The sequence below is a fragment of the Jaculus jaculus genome, chromosome 6, assembly GCF_020740685.1.
Source record: "Jaculus jaculus isolate mJacJac1 chromosome 6, mJacJac1.mat.Y.cur, whole genome shotgun sequence".
In the NCBI taxonomy this organism is placed as follows: Eukaryota; Metazoa; Chordata; class Mammalia; order Rodentia; family Dipodidae; genus Jaculus; species Jaculus jaculus.
In genome coordinates this window covers 38,388,879-38,403,332 of record NC_059107.1, presented here as the reverse complement: position 1 = coordinate 38,403,332, position 14,454 = coordinate 38,388,879, and the positions used below count along the sequence as shown (strand labels likewise).

Genomic DNA, 14,454 nt, shown 5'->3' with positions numbered 1-14,454 from the left:
CATGTAAGCCAGATGCACAAGGTGGTGCAGGCATCAAGTTTGTTTGCAGTGGTAGGAGGCCCTGGCATGCCCATTCTCTCTCTCTCCCCCTCTTCCTCTCTCTCTCTCAAATAAATATATAAATAATAAAAATTTTAAAAACCTGAAAGATAATTAAAGTGGAGCTATTATAATTGGTACCTCAGAGATTCAGACAATTATAGGACAAAAAACAGTGTAACTCTGAAGAAAGTGTTAGAAATGAGTGTACAATCTGAGAATGACCACACAATCCAAATACTGGCAAGACAAGGTTTAGAGAGTTCAAGCAGGTCAGTACACCAGCAGAAGTCAGCTGGGATTTCATTCCCTAGTACAGACAGGGTCCTGGGTTTTACTCTAAGTCAGAGTTTGGCTTCACAATCTCATGCGATCAGGTAACACTTGAAAATGACACCATTTCCAGGGGAAAACTAACGAAATGGTAGATTGAGGGGACCTTTTACCAAATGCAGAAACTGAAGCTTTGGTTTCAAGGACTGTTGATTGATTCTTGTTCTCAAGGACAGCTGATGCTGGAAGGGAGGCTTCCCTCAGAATGGACATCTTCCTGCATTGAGTTTCTCTTTTTAACCTTTTGACAGAAAAGACAGCATTTTCCTCATATTCCTCACAAAATGGAAAAATTCCTAGAAACATGCAACCTACTCAAACTGCATCATGACGAAACAGAAAACCAGAATAGACTGATGATGCTCAAACAGACTGAATCTATATTCAGAAGCTTGCCAACAAAGGAAAGCCCAGGATCAGTTATGACCACAGCTTTATTTATCTTTTCCAGGTTGCCCACTTCCTTTCTCCTGACGCATTGTCCCAGTAAACCACGTGTACCAGAATTCTTAGTTTCTGCTTATAGAGAAGAAATGAAGGAAAGAGGGGATGATGGAGTACTTGCAATTCTGAATATTTTGAATGAAACTTGTTCTTAAAAATCTGTACCTATACCCCCTTCACCCTGGGCTAATCTGCCTCACAGCAGAATTGGTCTGTTATTCAAACTCTTCTTTTTAGGTTGTCAAAAGCAGCTCTCTCTTTTTCTCTCTTTTTCTACACACACACACACACACACATATATTTTCTGGATTCATGCAGCAATCCAGTGTTCTCCAGCTCTAGATTCCAGACTGAGCTCCAGTCTCTATGGCAAACCATTCAACAACTGGAGCAACCAAAACAGGCATGTTGAAGTTAGCCTGTGGCTAATAACAGCCATTTACATTCCTGCATCACACATTCCAACATGTGTCAACAGCATAAACAATACTTAGCCTTCAATACATGGTATGTATGGTCCTTAGACAATGTCTTCTAAATGTTTAGGATCAGTTAATTGTCCTCTTACGGCACTTAGGAATAAAAGCCACACTGTAACATCTGTCTAACAAGACCTGGGGCCCACCTTGTCCTTTGATTTCATTGTCTTTGGTTCCTGTGCACTACTTGCCAGCCCTGTGTTGGCCCCTCTTTCTCTTTCCTGCCTCAGGGCCTTTGCATTTGTTGGTGTCCAAGGTAGTTTCTGGCAAACTCTCACTCAGCCTTAGGTCTCCCTATTCAAACGTTTCTTCTGTGAGCTTACTGTGATCTAGTAATTTTTCTCATGACTTTATGATACAGTTTTCCATTAATCACACTACTTACTTCCTTGTTTGTGATATGATATGTTCCTCCATGACTGACGCTCAGGAAGGCAGTTCACTGGCACGTAGAACGTTTCCCTAGTGGGTCAAGGTTTGCTGGGTGCTTACACACGGCTACTTAACACATGGTTGCTGAAGGAAACTTCCCAAGCTCTCCTCAGCGTCCCTGGTAGTCTCAAGACATTACCTTCACCTATGCGTCAGGGGTAACCTCTCCAGGGGCGCTTGACCTTGACTCCAATGCTCCTTGGTAAGCTAGCCAACTCTCCAGGCCGCCTCAGACCACCACGCATCCAGCCGCGCTTCCAGCTCATTCGTGGCGCGCCCGCAAGTTGGACTACAGCCCCCACAATCCACCGCGCGGTCGTGCAGTTCGATTGGTCGAGCCTCACGAAAGTAACCAATAGAACGCGGTCTTGTTAGTTTACGTCTCGGCGGCCGAGTCGAAAGCGTTGGGCGCTGCAAGGCGTCTGCCTGGTTGCTCTGGAGCCGGCTCGCGTGGCCGCCTGCCCGCCCCTTACCCGCCTCCTGCCATGGGGAGTGCCGAGAGCGCTGAATCCCGCAGAGTGTCCTTCGAGATGGACGAGGAGGAGAGGGTCCGGGTGCTGCAGGGCATCCGGGTGAGCGGCACCGCCAGGGCCGGGCGCGAAGGGCGCGGGCCGGCCGGAGGGAGGTGCGGGTGGGATCGTCTGCCGTTTCGCCTGGCTCCTGGAGCCCCGCCTTGGGCGGGATCGTGAGGGTTGGGAGAGGCCACGCTGAGACATGAAGCTAGAACTGCATGCGGTCTGCAAGCCTTTCCACACTGGCAGCCGGGGAGGAATGGATGACGGGACAGGTGGGGAGGCCGCTGGCACGCGAGGGAAGCCTGGGGCCTCATGCCGGCTCCCATCAGCTTAGCTTACATTTCCTGAGTTTGATCCTCGCTCTCCTACCCTCATGACCCCGGGTCATCAAGTGTAAGCATCTTGTTCTGCGTACACCAAACGCTTTCAGTCGCGGATGACTGATGCATCTTGATGGGCTATCTGTCCATTTCCACTTACTCAGGGATCTTTCTCCATGGTATTGCCAGACGGCTGACTTGGGAAGTGTATCTTAGGCCATATGTCTTTGCCTCTCTCTCGAAATCCTTCAGCAGGTTCCTAGCATGTGTAAGACGAGGAAAGGCCTGATTTTGGTTTTGCACCTGCCCTGGTACCTGCTGATCTCATTGACTATGTCCCTGGTCTGTTCCCTTCCCTCCATACATCTGTTCAATAGCCCCAGGATCTCTTGCACTTCCTACAAGATACCAGCTTTCTGAAATACAGATCTATGATGTTTCCCCATATGCCTTACGCTGAACTGACTGTTGTCATTCTTATTACAGTTCAGATGTCATCCAAGAAACCTCCCTTGACCACTGAGTCTGAGTGGCTTCCCACCTCACTGTCACGTGTTATTTTCATAGCACTCATCACCATTTAAGACATACTGATCATCAGATTTACATGTTTTGTTTCCTATTATAGTGTAAACTTGTAGGTTGAAGTTGTCCTGTAATTCTTGATTCTGTCCTCAACCCAGAATAATGAAGCAGCCCATATTTTAGTGCATAGCAGAAACCTTTAATGCATATTATTTCATTTAATTTTCAGTAGACCTATGAGAGAAGCATTCTGTTTGCCTACTTTATAGAGAGAACTAGGGTGCTGTTGTGGCATCATTAATCCAAGATACATAGGTAATAAGTAAGAGACTTGTATTAGTTTCTTTTCTTGTTGCTTCAACACAGTTCCTGACAAAAGCAACTTAAGGAAGGAAGAGTTTATTTTAGCTCACAGTTGTAGGGTCTGGTCTATCATGGGGAAGGCACAGTGACAGGAGCACAGGGCAGTTGGTCACATCGTGTCTGTGGTTAGGCAGCAGAAGGATGAATGCCAGGGCTTGGCTCCCTTTTTGTTCAGGACAAGATTCCAGCCCCTGCAATAGTGCTGTTCACATATGTGGTGGGCCTTCCCACCTCATCCCAATCTAGAAACCCTCCCAGCTGTGCCTGGAGATTTGTCTCCTAGGTGATTATAGATACTGTCAAGTTGATAGTATTAACCATCACAGAGACATAAGACTGAAATAGGTTAAGTCCTGGGCTGTTTGTTGAACTAGTACATTTTTCTTGATTCTATACCTGTCCATTACATCAAGGGTACTTTGTCAATAATTGTTGAGTGATTATATGGATGAACCGAATGAAATGTACCAAATTTAAACAGCATGGAGCATAGGTGAATTCACTAGGGAGATAGTTCTGAAAAAGACCTTATGAAGTCTGACATCTAGGTTCATTAGCAATGTGACCTTAGGTGAAAAAGTTGTTTTATTGAAGTAGAATTGCCTCATTAAAAAAATGTGTGAGATTATTCTTCATGCTGCTGAGGGTAAGAGGATGAGTGTAGAACTTGAGAAAATGTACACAGTGCTTTGTGGGGTTTCTGTTAGCCTGTCCGAGCATGTGGCACTTTTGGTGCTCACAGGTGGTATGCAGTCTTGCTAACTTGGCTTGTGGCAAGAATGAGGGTTGGAGAAATGGTTAAGGCATTTGTCTGCAAAGCCAGTAGAACCCAGGTTTGATTCCCCAGAACCCATGTAAGCCAGATGCATAAAATGGAGCAAGTGTCTGGAGTCTGTTTACAGTAGCTGAAGGCCCTGGCATACCCATTCTATCTCTCTCTAACATACTCTCTCCCTCTCTCAAATAAATTAATTAAATTAAAAAAATGAGACGAGGAGAGGTGGCTTTTTTTGAAAGACTAGGTGCTCTCCCACCCTTGTCACTGGGTCTTCTGTTTAGAGGGATGTTGGCCTGGGTTTTCAGGGGTTCAGCAGAATGCTTTTGGAGGTGACTCCTAAGTTGACATCATATTGGCTACAGCTTGTTTCTGGTTTTCTTAACAATTCTGCACAGAATAAACTCTGAAGATAGAGACTCAGGCTTAGAGAAGTTAAAAACTTTTTTTGTTGTTGTTTGTTTTTTGAGGTAGGGTCTCACTCTACTCAGGCTGACCTGGAATTCACTATGTAGTCTCGGGGTGGCTTCAAACTCATGGCAATCCTCCTACCTCTGCCTCCCGAGTGCTGGGATTAAAGGCACGCACCACCATGCCCGGCCAAGACTTTTGTCTAAGGTGTTGAATAACTTCTGGGACTTAAATGTAGGTCTCTTGCATGTAAAAAGCATCCTTTTCTCACTATTTCAAGTTTCACTATTTCAAGTTCCCCAGCCTGAAACAATTTTTTAGATATTTTATTTATTTATTTATTTATTTATTTATTTATTTATTTATTTATTTGAGAGAGAGAGAGAGATACAGAGAGAGAGAGAGAGAGAGAAAGAGGCAGATAGAGAGAATGGATGAGGGCTGGACAAATGGCTCAGCCGTTAAAGTGCTTGCCTGAGAGAATGAATGTACCAGGGCGTCTAGCCACTGCAAATGAATCCAGACGTGTGCACCACCTTGTGCATCTGGTTTACATGGGTTCTGGGGAATTGACCCTGGGTCGTTAGGCTTTGCAGGCAAATGCCTTAACTAAGTTATCTGTCCAGCCTGCCTGAAAATTTTTGACATTGCCTGTACCTGATTTATGCAAAATGCTACCCTACTTCAGGCTCTTGAACAAGAGAACTTTGGTGGTAGTTTGATTGCTTCTTTTTCTGCTTGGGCAAATGAGTTCCATGGCTCTTCAGGGACTCACAGTGAGGTGCTTGGCCCTGTGTCATGAAAGCCATGTCCTTTTGCTTGTGTTCATAGTTTCAAAGAGGAGGTAGAAGGAAAAAAAAATGAGATGGTAATGAAGTATTTAGGGCCTTTATTTATTTATTTATTGAGATAGGGTCTTGCTGTAGCCCAGGCTGACCTGGAATTCAGTATGTAGTCTCAGGTTTGCCTTGAACTCACAGTGATCCTCTTACCTCTGCCTCCTGGGTGCTGGCATTAAAGGCTTGTGCCACCATACCCGGCTATTTATTTTTTGAGGTAGTCTCTATTTCAGCCTGACTTGGAAGTCACTCTGTAGCCCAAGCTTGCCTTCAACTCATTGTACAGCCCCCTTAATGCTGATACTAAAGGTGTGTGCTACCACACTTGGTTAAATTTTATTTATTTGCGTGCATGCGTGCATGTGTACACACCAGGCACTCCTGCCACTGCAGATGAACACTAAACAGTTGCTCCACTTTTCGCATTTGGTTTTATGTGGGTGTGTTGGAGACTCAACCCAGTGCTGGTAGGTTTTGCAAGCAAACACCTTTAACCACTGTGCCGTCTCTGCAGCCCCCTGCAGGCTGTTTCTGTTAGTAATTACTCAAGGGTTGAGGAGTTCATCTTGTTCATAGGCAGCTGAGTAAAAGGCATTAAAAAACAATCATCAGGTCAACAAAGTAGTTACCAAAGTGAGCAAGTAAGGAGAAGAAGATGCCAAAGAAGAGTATCTCCCCCAGCCCCTTCACAGACACCAAATATTCTTAGAGATCACTTGTATTTAATCTCTGGGGCCTGGTTCCAGTATACTAGTTCTCTTAAAATTAAATGTTAGAGCCTCACTCATTTGCATGCACATTTGCATAAATTTACATAGCGAGTTCAAAGCCCTAATTCCATGGAAGGTAAAAGAAATTTAATTAATGCAAAGTGCTGCAATTATATTCAACTCCAGTTTTCAGAGCAAACATGTATGAAATACATAAAGACTGTTTGTAACCAGTACATTGAATCTCATCCGACTAATAACAAGGCACTCCAAATGGCAACAGTGTCCTGTGTGTGTGTGTACTTTTCTTTTCTCCATGCCATATAAGCAGCCATTCCAGAAATCCAGTTGAATTTGGTTGCTTGTTGGCATCCGGACTCTTCATTTTCCCAGCCACTCCCTGTTGCCATCTATGCACCTCCCCACTGCTCTGCTCACTTTGGGAAACTACTTCCTCAATCCAGGCTTATTCCATCCTTCCCACGGCAGCAACTTGAGCTTTCAATGCTCCTGTGAGGCCTGTTCTGGACCACGGGGAGGGAAAACACCATGAAAGAGATTGTCAGATACACAAGAGACAGCCCAAGACATGTATTTGTCACCTCAGCCAACGTTTAGTGCTGAAAGGTTATCTACCTGATACTGGCCTGGCCTTACAGAGACCGTGAAGACCAAAGCCAAAGTCTCTGCTGCCATGGAGACCTCAGCTTAATATGGGAGGATGGGCTGGAAAGAACAAAAAGGCAAATAAATAAAAGCTACAAGTTCTAAGAAGGAAATTAAAAAGAATAACAAGACTTATGCCTGCTTGAAGTGGGGTGGTGAGAAAATGCCTTTTTGAAGACATTTGAAGGTATGATCTGAGCCAGCCTTGTGAAGGGGGGAGGGGAATATGTACTCTGCTAAGCCCTGTGCCATATGTATTTAAGAATGTCATTTTAGCCAGGCATGGCGGCACATGTCTTTAATCACAGCACTTGGGAGGCAGAGGTAGAGGATTGCTGTGAATTACAAGGCTACAGAGTGAGACTACAGAGTGAATTCCAGGTCAGCTTGGGCTAGAGCTAAACCCTACCCCCTCCCCCCCCCCCCACAGTGTCGTTGCTGACCTTATGAAATGCCATTATCCCCATCTTCAGAGGTGAGCTATCATTCTCACAAGTCAGGAAGCAGGTTTGACAGTAGGAAGTAATCCAAGATCACGTAGTGAATTAGTCCAAGACTTGGAAGCTTAGACTGTGGCTCCACAGCCTGTGTGCTTGGCACATATGACAGGTAAGGATGTTGAGCAGGCTGGCTAGTTACTCAGTTCAGACTGGTCCCTGGATGTCAGGCAAGGCTGTGAACACAGTGGTAGCCTAGAAGCCACATTGTAATTCTTTAGTCAGGATCAGTTTTCAAAGGTTTTATAGTGAGGCTAATTTTTCTTTCTTTGGAAAAAAATGACTTTAAAGTAAAATTCAGAATTAGGTAACTGTCAGCCAGTCTGATTGTAGGACATTTAAAAGGCCTAGTAGTTGGCCGCACAAGCATGAGTACCTAAGTTAGACACCCAGCGCCCATGTAAAAGCTGGATGTGGTGGTATGTGCCTGTAGTCCCAGCACTGGGTGGCAGGGATAGGAAAGTCCCTAGGGTTCTCTGGGAACCTGAGCAGCAAGTTCAGTGAGAGACCCTGTCTCAACAAAGAAGGTGGAGGGCTGGAGAGATGGATTAGTGGTTAAGCGCTTGCCTGTGAAGCCTAAGGACCCCGGTTCAAGGCTTGATTCCCCAAGACCCACGTTAGCCAGATGCACAAGGGGGTGCACGCGTCGAGTTTGCAGTGGCTGGAAGCCCTGGCGCACCATTCCCTCTATCTGTCTCTTTCTCTCCCTCTCTCTCAGTCACTCTCAAATAAATAAATAAAATGAACAAAAAATAAATAAAAGAAGGTGGAAAATGATTGAGGAAGACATCTGATGTTGACCTCAGGCCTCCCTACACACATCACATACACTTAAGCACACACAAAAGACCTGAAAATATACCCTGTACCTAGTCGCAGTCACTCCCTGCTCTAGATAACCACCTATCCTGCTGCTGCTATAAACTTGCCTTTTCTGGGTATTTCTGTATCTTATGCCTGGCTTTTATTTAGTGGTGTTTTTGTTTGCTTGTTTTGTTTTACGGAGCTGGAGGTGAAACTCAGAGCCTTGTGCATTCTAGGCCAGGGACCATTGCATCATACTGGGTCCCACTTGGGGATTTTGGTATTGCTCCATTGGTGTGTGCCTTTCCATTGCTGAGCTGTAGCCTGTTGTGTGGGTACATAAGGGGTTTTGTGTGTTCAGTCACCAGTCAATGGACATTTGACTTTTTCCCCATTCTACACTAATATGAATTATGCTATGAAGACTTTTTTTTCTGACATTATGTTTTCATTCTTATAGTTCGGAACTTGAGAGCAGATTTACTGGGTCATTCTGTTTATGAATTTGGCAAGTTAAGTTAAACTTTTTATAAAACTGCCAAGTTGTTTCCTAAAATGGCTGTACCACTTTCTATTTTCACCAGTAATGTATGAGGGATCGAGTTGATACCTTCTCAACTCTTGTTTTCTATCTGACTTAGCAGCTTTGGTGGCTGTAGTGGTGTCCACATTGTGGTTTGAATTTGCATTTCCCTAGTGAGTAATGATGCACATTTTTTTCATGTGCTTATTTGCTACCCATGTATTTTCGTTGGTGAAATGAATAGTCACATCTTTTCCTCATTTGCAATTGGGCTATTTGTGTTTTTAGTGAGTTATAAGATGTCTTTGTGCTGGGTCCAAACCCCTTATTACATTCTGATTTGCAAGTGTCTTCCGATATATTCCATTTTTATAATAGAGTCTTTTAAGTGTGACTGCTTGTTTATCTTTTAAATATGTGTGTGTTTGTAGGTGCACCAACTTCTTTTGCTGCTGCAAATGAATGCCCATCTGTTTTACATGGTAATTGAACCCAAGCCAGCAGGCTGGGCAAGCAGATGCCTTTAACTGCTGAGCCATCTCCCCAGCCCTGTAACTGTTTATAATTTTGCAGTTTATCTTTTTAAAATAAAATAATTTATTTATTTGCACATGTGTGTATGGGTGCGCCCTGCAGGACCTCTTGCTGTTGCAAACAAGTGCCAGATGCTTGTGCCACTTTTGTGTCTGGCTTATATGTATGGCTTGGCAATTGAACCCGGGCTAGTAGGCACTGCAAGCAAGCACCTTTAACTTTTGAACCATTTTCCCCAGCCCCTGAAATTTGTCTTTTTTTTGTTTCTTTTTTGATTCCTCAGTACGCACATCAAACCAGATGCACAAAGTGGCACATGCATCTGGAGGTCATGTACAGCACTTTCTCTCTCTGCCTACAAATAAATTAAAAATTTAAAAAATAACCAGATAGTAAGTACTTCAAACTTTGTAGACCAGAGGGTGTCTGTCATAACTACTTAGTTTTGCCGCTGTTGGAAAAAGCAGCCATAGACAAATGTAATGAAAACAAAACCAAGTTGTGGGTTGGTCCTTGCTCAGGCACTGGCATTTGCTGAACCCTGATCTAAATGCATCCTTTTCGCATGAGATATCTTTTCCATACTGCATTTGTTGAAGAGAATATTTTTCCCTGTTGAATTGCTTTGGAACCTTTGTGAAAATCCACTGAGCATAAACATAAGGGTTTATTTCTGAACTTCTAGTTCTGTTCCATTGATCTCTGTCTATCCTGCCAGTGCCACACTGCTACAATTATTGTACTTTTGTAGTTTGAAAATTGGGAAGTGTAAAGCTTCCAACTTTGTTCTTTTTCAAGATTGTTTTAGCTGTTCCGATTTTTTTTTTCTTTTTCATTCCTATGTGAATTTTAGGATCAATGTGTCAACTTCTGCAGAAAAAGGCCTGTTAAGATTGAATGTTTGGATTACTTTAGGAAGAGTTGCCATTTGAGCAGTGTGGAGTCTTAAGCCTGTGAATAGAAAATGTCTGTCTGTTTTTTAGATCTTCTGTATTTTCCTCAGTAGCATTTTGTACTTTTAGTGGATAGGTCTTACAGTTCTTTTCTTAAATTTATTCCCAAGTGTTTATTCTTTAATTAATTAATTTGCTGCTACCAAGGAATGCCCCTCGGGCTTTAGAGAGATGGCTAAGGGATTGAACCCAGCAGGCTTTGCAAGTGCTTTTAACTGCTGAACCATCTCCCCAGCTACATTTTTTGTTATTGTTGTGAAGGAAGTTTTTTTTAAAAAAATTCATCTTTGGATTTGTCATTGCTAATATGTGGAAATACAGTTGATTTCTGCATATGGATCTGATGTCTTGGGAACTGTTGTCCTTATTTATTTATTGCTTTTTAATTTTTTATTTGAGAGAGAGAGAGAGAGAGAGAGAGAGAGAGAGAGAGAATGAATTGGTGCTCCAGGGCCACAGCTGCTGCAGTTGAACTCCAGACACTTGCACCACCTAGAGGGCATGTGCGACCTTCGGTGCTTACCTCACCTTTGTGCTCTGGCTTAGGTGGGATCTGAAAAGTTGAATATGGTCCTTAGGCTTTGCAGGTAAGCATAACCATTAAGCAATCTATCTCTCCAGCCCTACTTACCTCTTTTTAAAATTTTATTTTTATTATTTATTTGAGAGAGAAAGAATGGGTGCACCAGCACCTTCAGCTGCTGCAAATGAACTCCAGATATGTGTGCCCCCTTGTGTACATGTGTGACCTTATGTCACTGTGTGTCTGGCTTATGTGGGACCTGGAGATTCAAACATGAGTTCTTAGGCTTTGCAGGTAAGTATCTTAACCACTAAGCCATATCTCCAGCCCTACGTACTGCTTTTTTTTTTTTTTTACTTTTGAGATAGGGTCTCACTCTAGCTCAGGCTGACGTGGAATTCACTATGTAGTCTCAGGGTGGCCTCAAACTCATGGCAATCTTCCTACTTCTGCCTCCCAGGTGCTGGCATTAAAGGTGTGTGCCACCATGCATGGCTTACTTACTGCTTTTTTTACTGTGTTAATCCCTTGGCATATTTTATAGGTAGCCTGGTTTCTGCACATAGAGTTTTGCTTCTTCCTTTTCTACCTGGATTTCTTTCCCTTTTCATAGTGCATTGCTGGACCAGTAGTACCATTGGAGAGAAGTGGTAAGAGTAATGTCTTTGCCTGAATTTATGGAGGAAACATTCAGTCTTCTCTCCTTCATTATGTTAGCTGAGGGTTTCTGCAGGTTCCATTTATCAGATTGATTTTACCTTTTAATAGTCCATTCCCCTTTCCTTTGAGTCCTCATATCCTCCTTCTCTTTCCTAAGCTCAAAGGTTGGACAAAGGTTGATGGTTTAACCCTGGAGTGTCTGGTTATTACTGTGTACATTTTGGATTGCACTCTTGGCTCAGTGAGTTGACAGTTCTATCCAAACTGGCAGTCTTTAGTGGCTGTCATGAGATTCATACCCTTCCAAGGCTTGAATAGGGACTTTGTTTTGGCACAGCAAGCTTTCTTTTCCACCATGCTGTCACCCAGCACGCAGGTCATTGTCCACTGAACATGAACGCTCTGTTACCATATTGTATATTGTTACTATTTCCTATTCTTTGTCTTTTTTTGTTCTTGCTAAACGTTAAGTCTGTGATGCCTGCATTTTGGTTGCATCCTTCATCTTAGTTGGCTTGCTTAAAGTCAGGATGGTAAGCAAAACATCTCAGAAGACCTGGACATAGGCCCAGATCCTTCAGAGAGACAGAGAGTGATGTAGCACCTCCATGCTCTCATTTCATGTAAATTCTTCAGTGGTTTGATCAAGAGGCTTTTCCACTGTTCCTCGCCCTAAACTCTGCATGGCTCATGACTTCTCATAGGTTCTTCAGTGGGCTAGATCACAAGACTTCTTCAGTGTTCCTCACCTTTAAATCATGGCTCATGATTTGGGTGAGTGTAATTTGATGGAGTCACAACAGGAAACAGGCAGCCAACTTCTCTTCCACTTTCCAGGGTTTGGTGTCTGAGTTTGAATTTTGAGTCCAGCAAACACTGCCTGAGTACACACTTGTGCCAGTCCCTGGGCTAGGTGTTACCACATATGTGCTTCTCAACGATGGTCCAAAACATGTCACATCTTCTGGCTTGTATTAATGTGCTAGAAAACAGAGAGGATCAGATTGTGCAGGGACACAGAACACTCTAGTTCCTGTACATTTCCCTCCTCGTCCATTGAGGCAGGATGGTATGAAGGCCTGGACTTTTCCATGGTGCCCTCCTTTCTGGCTTGAGGGTTCCTGAACTCATATGAGGGATTATATAGGCTATACATTAAAGGATGGAGTGGGTAGCCAGTGATAAAAATTCCACAGTGATTTCCACCTGTGAGAGTGTGACCCTCATGTAAGGTAAAATTCCACTGTAGTACTCTCTAAGTAGTGCTTGAGAGGTTTCTAGTGAAAGATAAACCTATAAAACATAGATACGGGGATAGCTGTTGGAATATACATGCTTAGCTCACCCAGGGCTGGTTCCCCATTCAGGAAGGGAAGACCCTGATCCTTGTGGGTGGCAAATCCTGCCTTCTTTCCATATCACAGTGTATCTGGTTCCAGGGCCACAACTGCCATCTCTGCCATTTCTCTGGGTATGATAAAAGCTTCAGGATGTTTCCTTCTAACCTTTGTCTCTTTTGTACTCTGACACTGGATACTGGCCCTTCTCTTTCTTGAGCAGATGGATTCTCAATTTTTTTGTTGTTGTTGTTGTTTTTTGAGGTGGAGTCTCATGCTAGCCCAGGCTGATCTGAATTCACTATGTAGTCTTAGGGTGACCCTGAACTCACAGTGATCCTCCTACCTCTGCCTCCTGAGTGCTTGATGTCTGAATTCTAAATAGCCAATCTAGAGCTGCTCCAAATGCCCTCCACATCCATTTACACATCATAGGTCCTGTGGGTGGCTCTGATTCACTGTGCCCACTAGGGACCTGCCTACATCTCTTCTGGAATCTCCTTCTTAGGTTAAACGGCTCCATGGCTCCACATCTAGAAAGCCAGCAGTGGCTTCCTGCTTCTCTTCCTCAACCTTTAGTGACAGGCCTTGAGCTTTACCCTCCCACAGACTCAGTTTTGCCTTTCTTTCTCTTTTTTTAAAATTTCCTGGGCTGGAGAGATGGCTTAGCGGTTAAGCGCTTGCCTGTGAAGCCTAAGGACCCCGGTTCAAGGCTCGGTTCCCCAGGTCCCACGTTAGCCAGATGCACAAGGGGGCGCACGCATCTGGAGTTCGTTTGCAGAGGCTGGAAGCCCTGGCGCGCCCATTCTCTCTCTCTCCCTCTATCTGTCTTTCTCTCTGTGTCTGTCACTCTCAAATAAATAAATAAAATAAAATTTAAAAAAAATTAAAAAAAAAATTTCCTGGCAGTTCTGAGGCGGCAACCCAGGGCTTGGTGTGTGCTTGGTAAGGTCTCTACCCCCGAGCCACATACCCAGCCCTGTCCTCGCTGCTTTCAGCTCAGCTCAGGCCCATGACATCTTTCTTTTCCATCCGACAGATTACTCTTTTTCCTAGTAGGCCTGCTTCCCACAAATCTGTACTTTGGGTGCTACCAGGGTATTAACATTTTGAGTTTTGTGGTAAATGGTCATAAAATTCAAGTAGCTCAGAAGGAGGAATATGGAAGCTGGGCATTGTGGTGCACAACTTTAATTCCAGCACTGGAGGCAGAGGTAGGAGGATCACTGTGAGTTCAAGGCCAATCTGGGCTACAGAGTGAGTTCCAGATCAGCCTGGGCTAGAGTGAGACCCTACTTCAAAACCAAACAAACAGATAATAACCACAACCACAACCAGCACTACCACAAAACCAACAAAAGGAAGGAGGTGACATAGGAGGGAAAAGCCCATCTCTCCAGCTAGCCCTTTCATCCTGTTCTTCAAAGCAGCCTTTTCCACTTCCTGTGTTAGAGACTGTTCAGACAAGGTTGATTGTGTCATGTCCAAGGCTGCCCGTGTCTCTGGGTTAAAGGTCCATTTCCTGGCCAGGCCCACAAGGCACTGGGTGTGCTGATGCCCTCTCGCCTAGTCTCCATTGCATGTCCCAGTCCGGGACACTCCTTCCTGTTGTACTCTGAGCTGCTTCTTGCCTCTGGCCTGCAACTCCATCCTGTCTGTATTTTCCTTTCCTCCTCAGGCTAGTCAAGTCCTCCTCCTTCTTCAGGACCATGCTCTGAGTTACCTTCTGCTCAGCTCACCTTGTACTGCTTATGGCCCTGGGCCAAGTGATC

The 14,454-nt window shown here is 44.2% G+C and overlaps 1 protein-coding gene and 1 long non-coding RNA gene across 2 annotated transcripts in view; one reads left to right on the top strand and one right to left on the bottom strand.

The window, feature by feature from the left end:
* Window positions 1-277: 277 nt before the first annotated feature.
* LOC123461702 lies at window positions 278-2,066 on the bottom strand. The gene is made up of 2 exons (XR_006637804.1): window positions 1,681-2,066; window positions 278-613 (listed from the first exon to the last, which is right to left on the bottom strand). It is a non-coding gene; the product is annotated as an uncharacterized LOC123461702 (long non-coding RNA).
* A 58-nt stretch (window positions 2,067-2,124) lies between these two features.
* Chchd6 (coiled-coil-helix-coiled-coil-helix domain containing 6) overlaps window positions 2,125-14,454 on the top strand; it is a 225,602-nt gene continuing 213,272 nt past the window's right edge. The window contains exon 1 of the mRNA XM_045152834.1: window positions 2,125-2,299. Coding sequence (XP_045008769.1) covers window positions 2,213-2,299 — 87 coding nt within the window. The 5' untranslated portion in view covers window positions 2,125-2,212. The remainder of the gene's footprint in view (window positions 2,300-14,454) is intronic.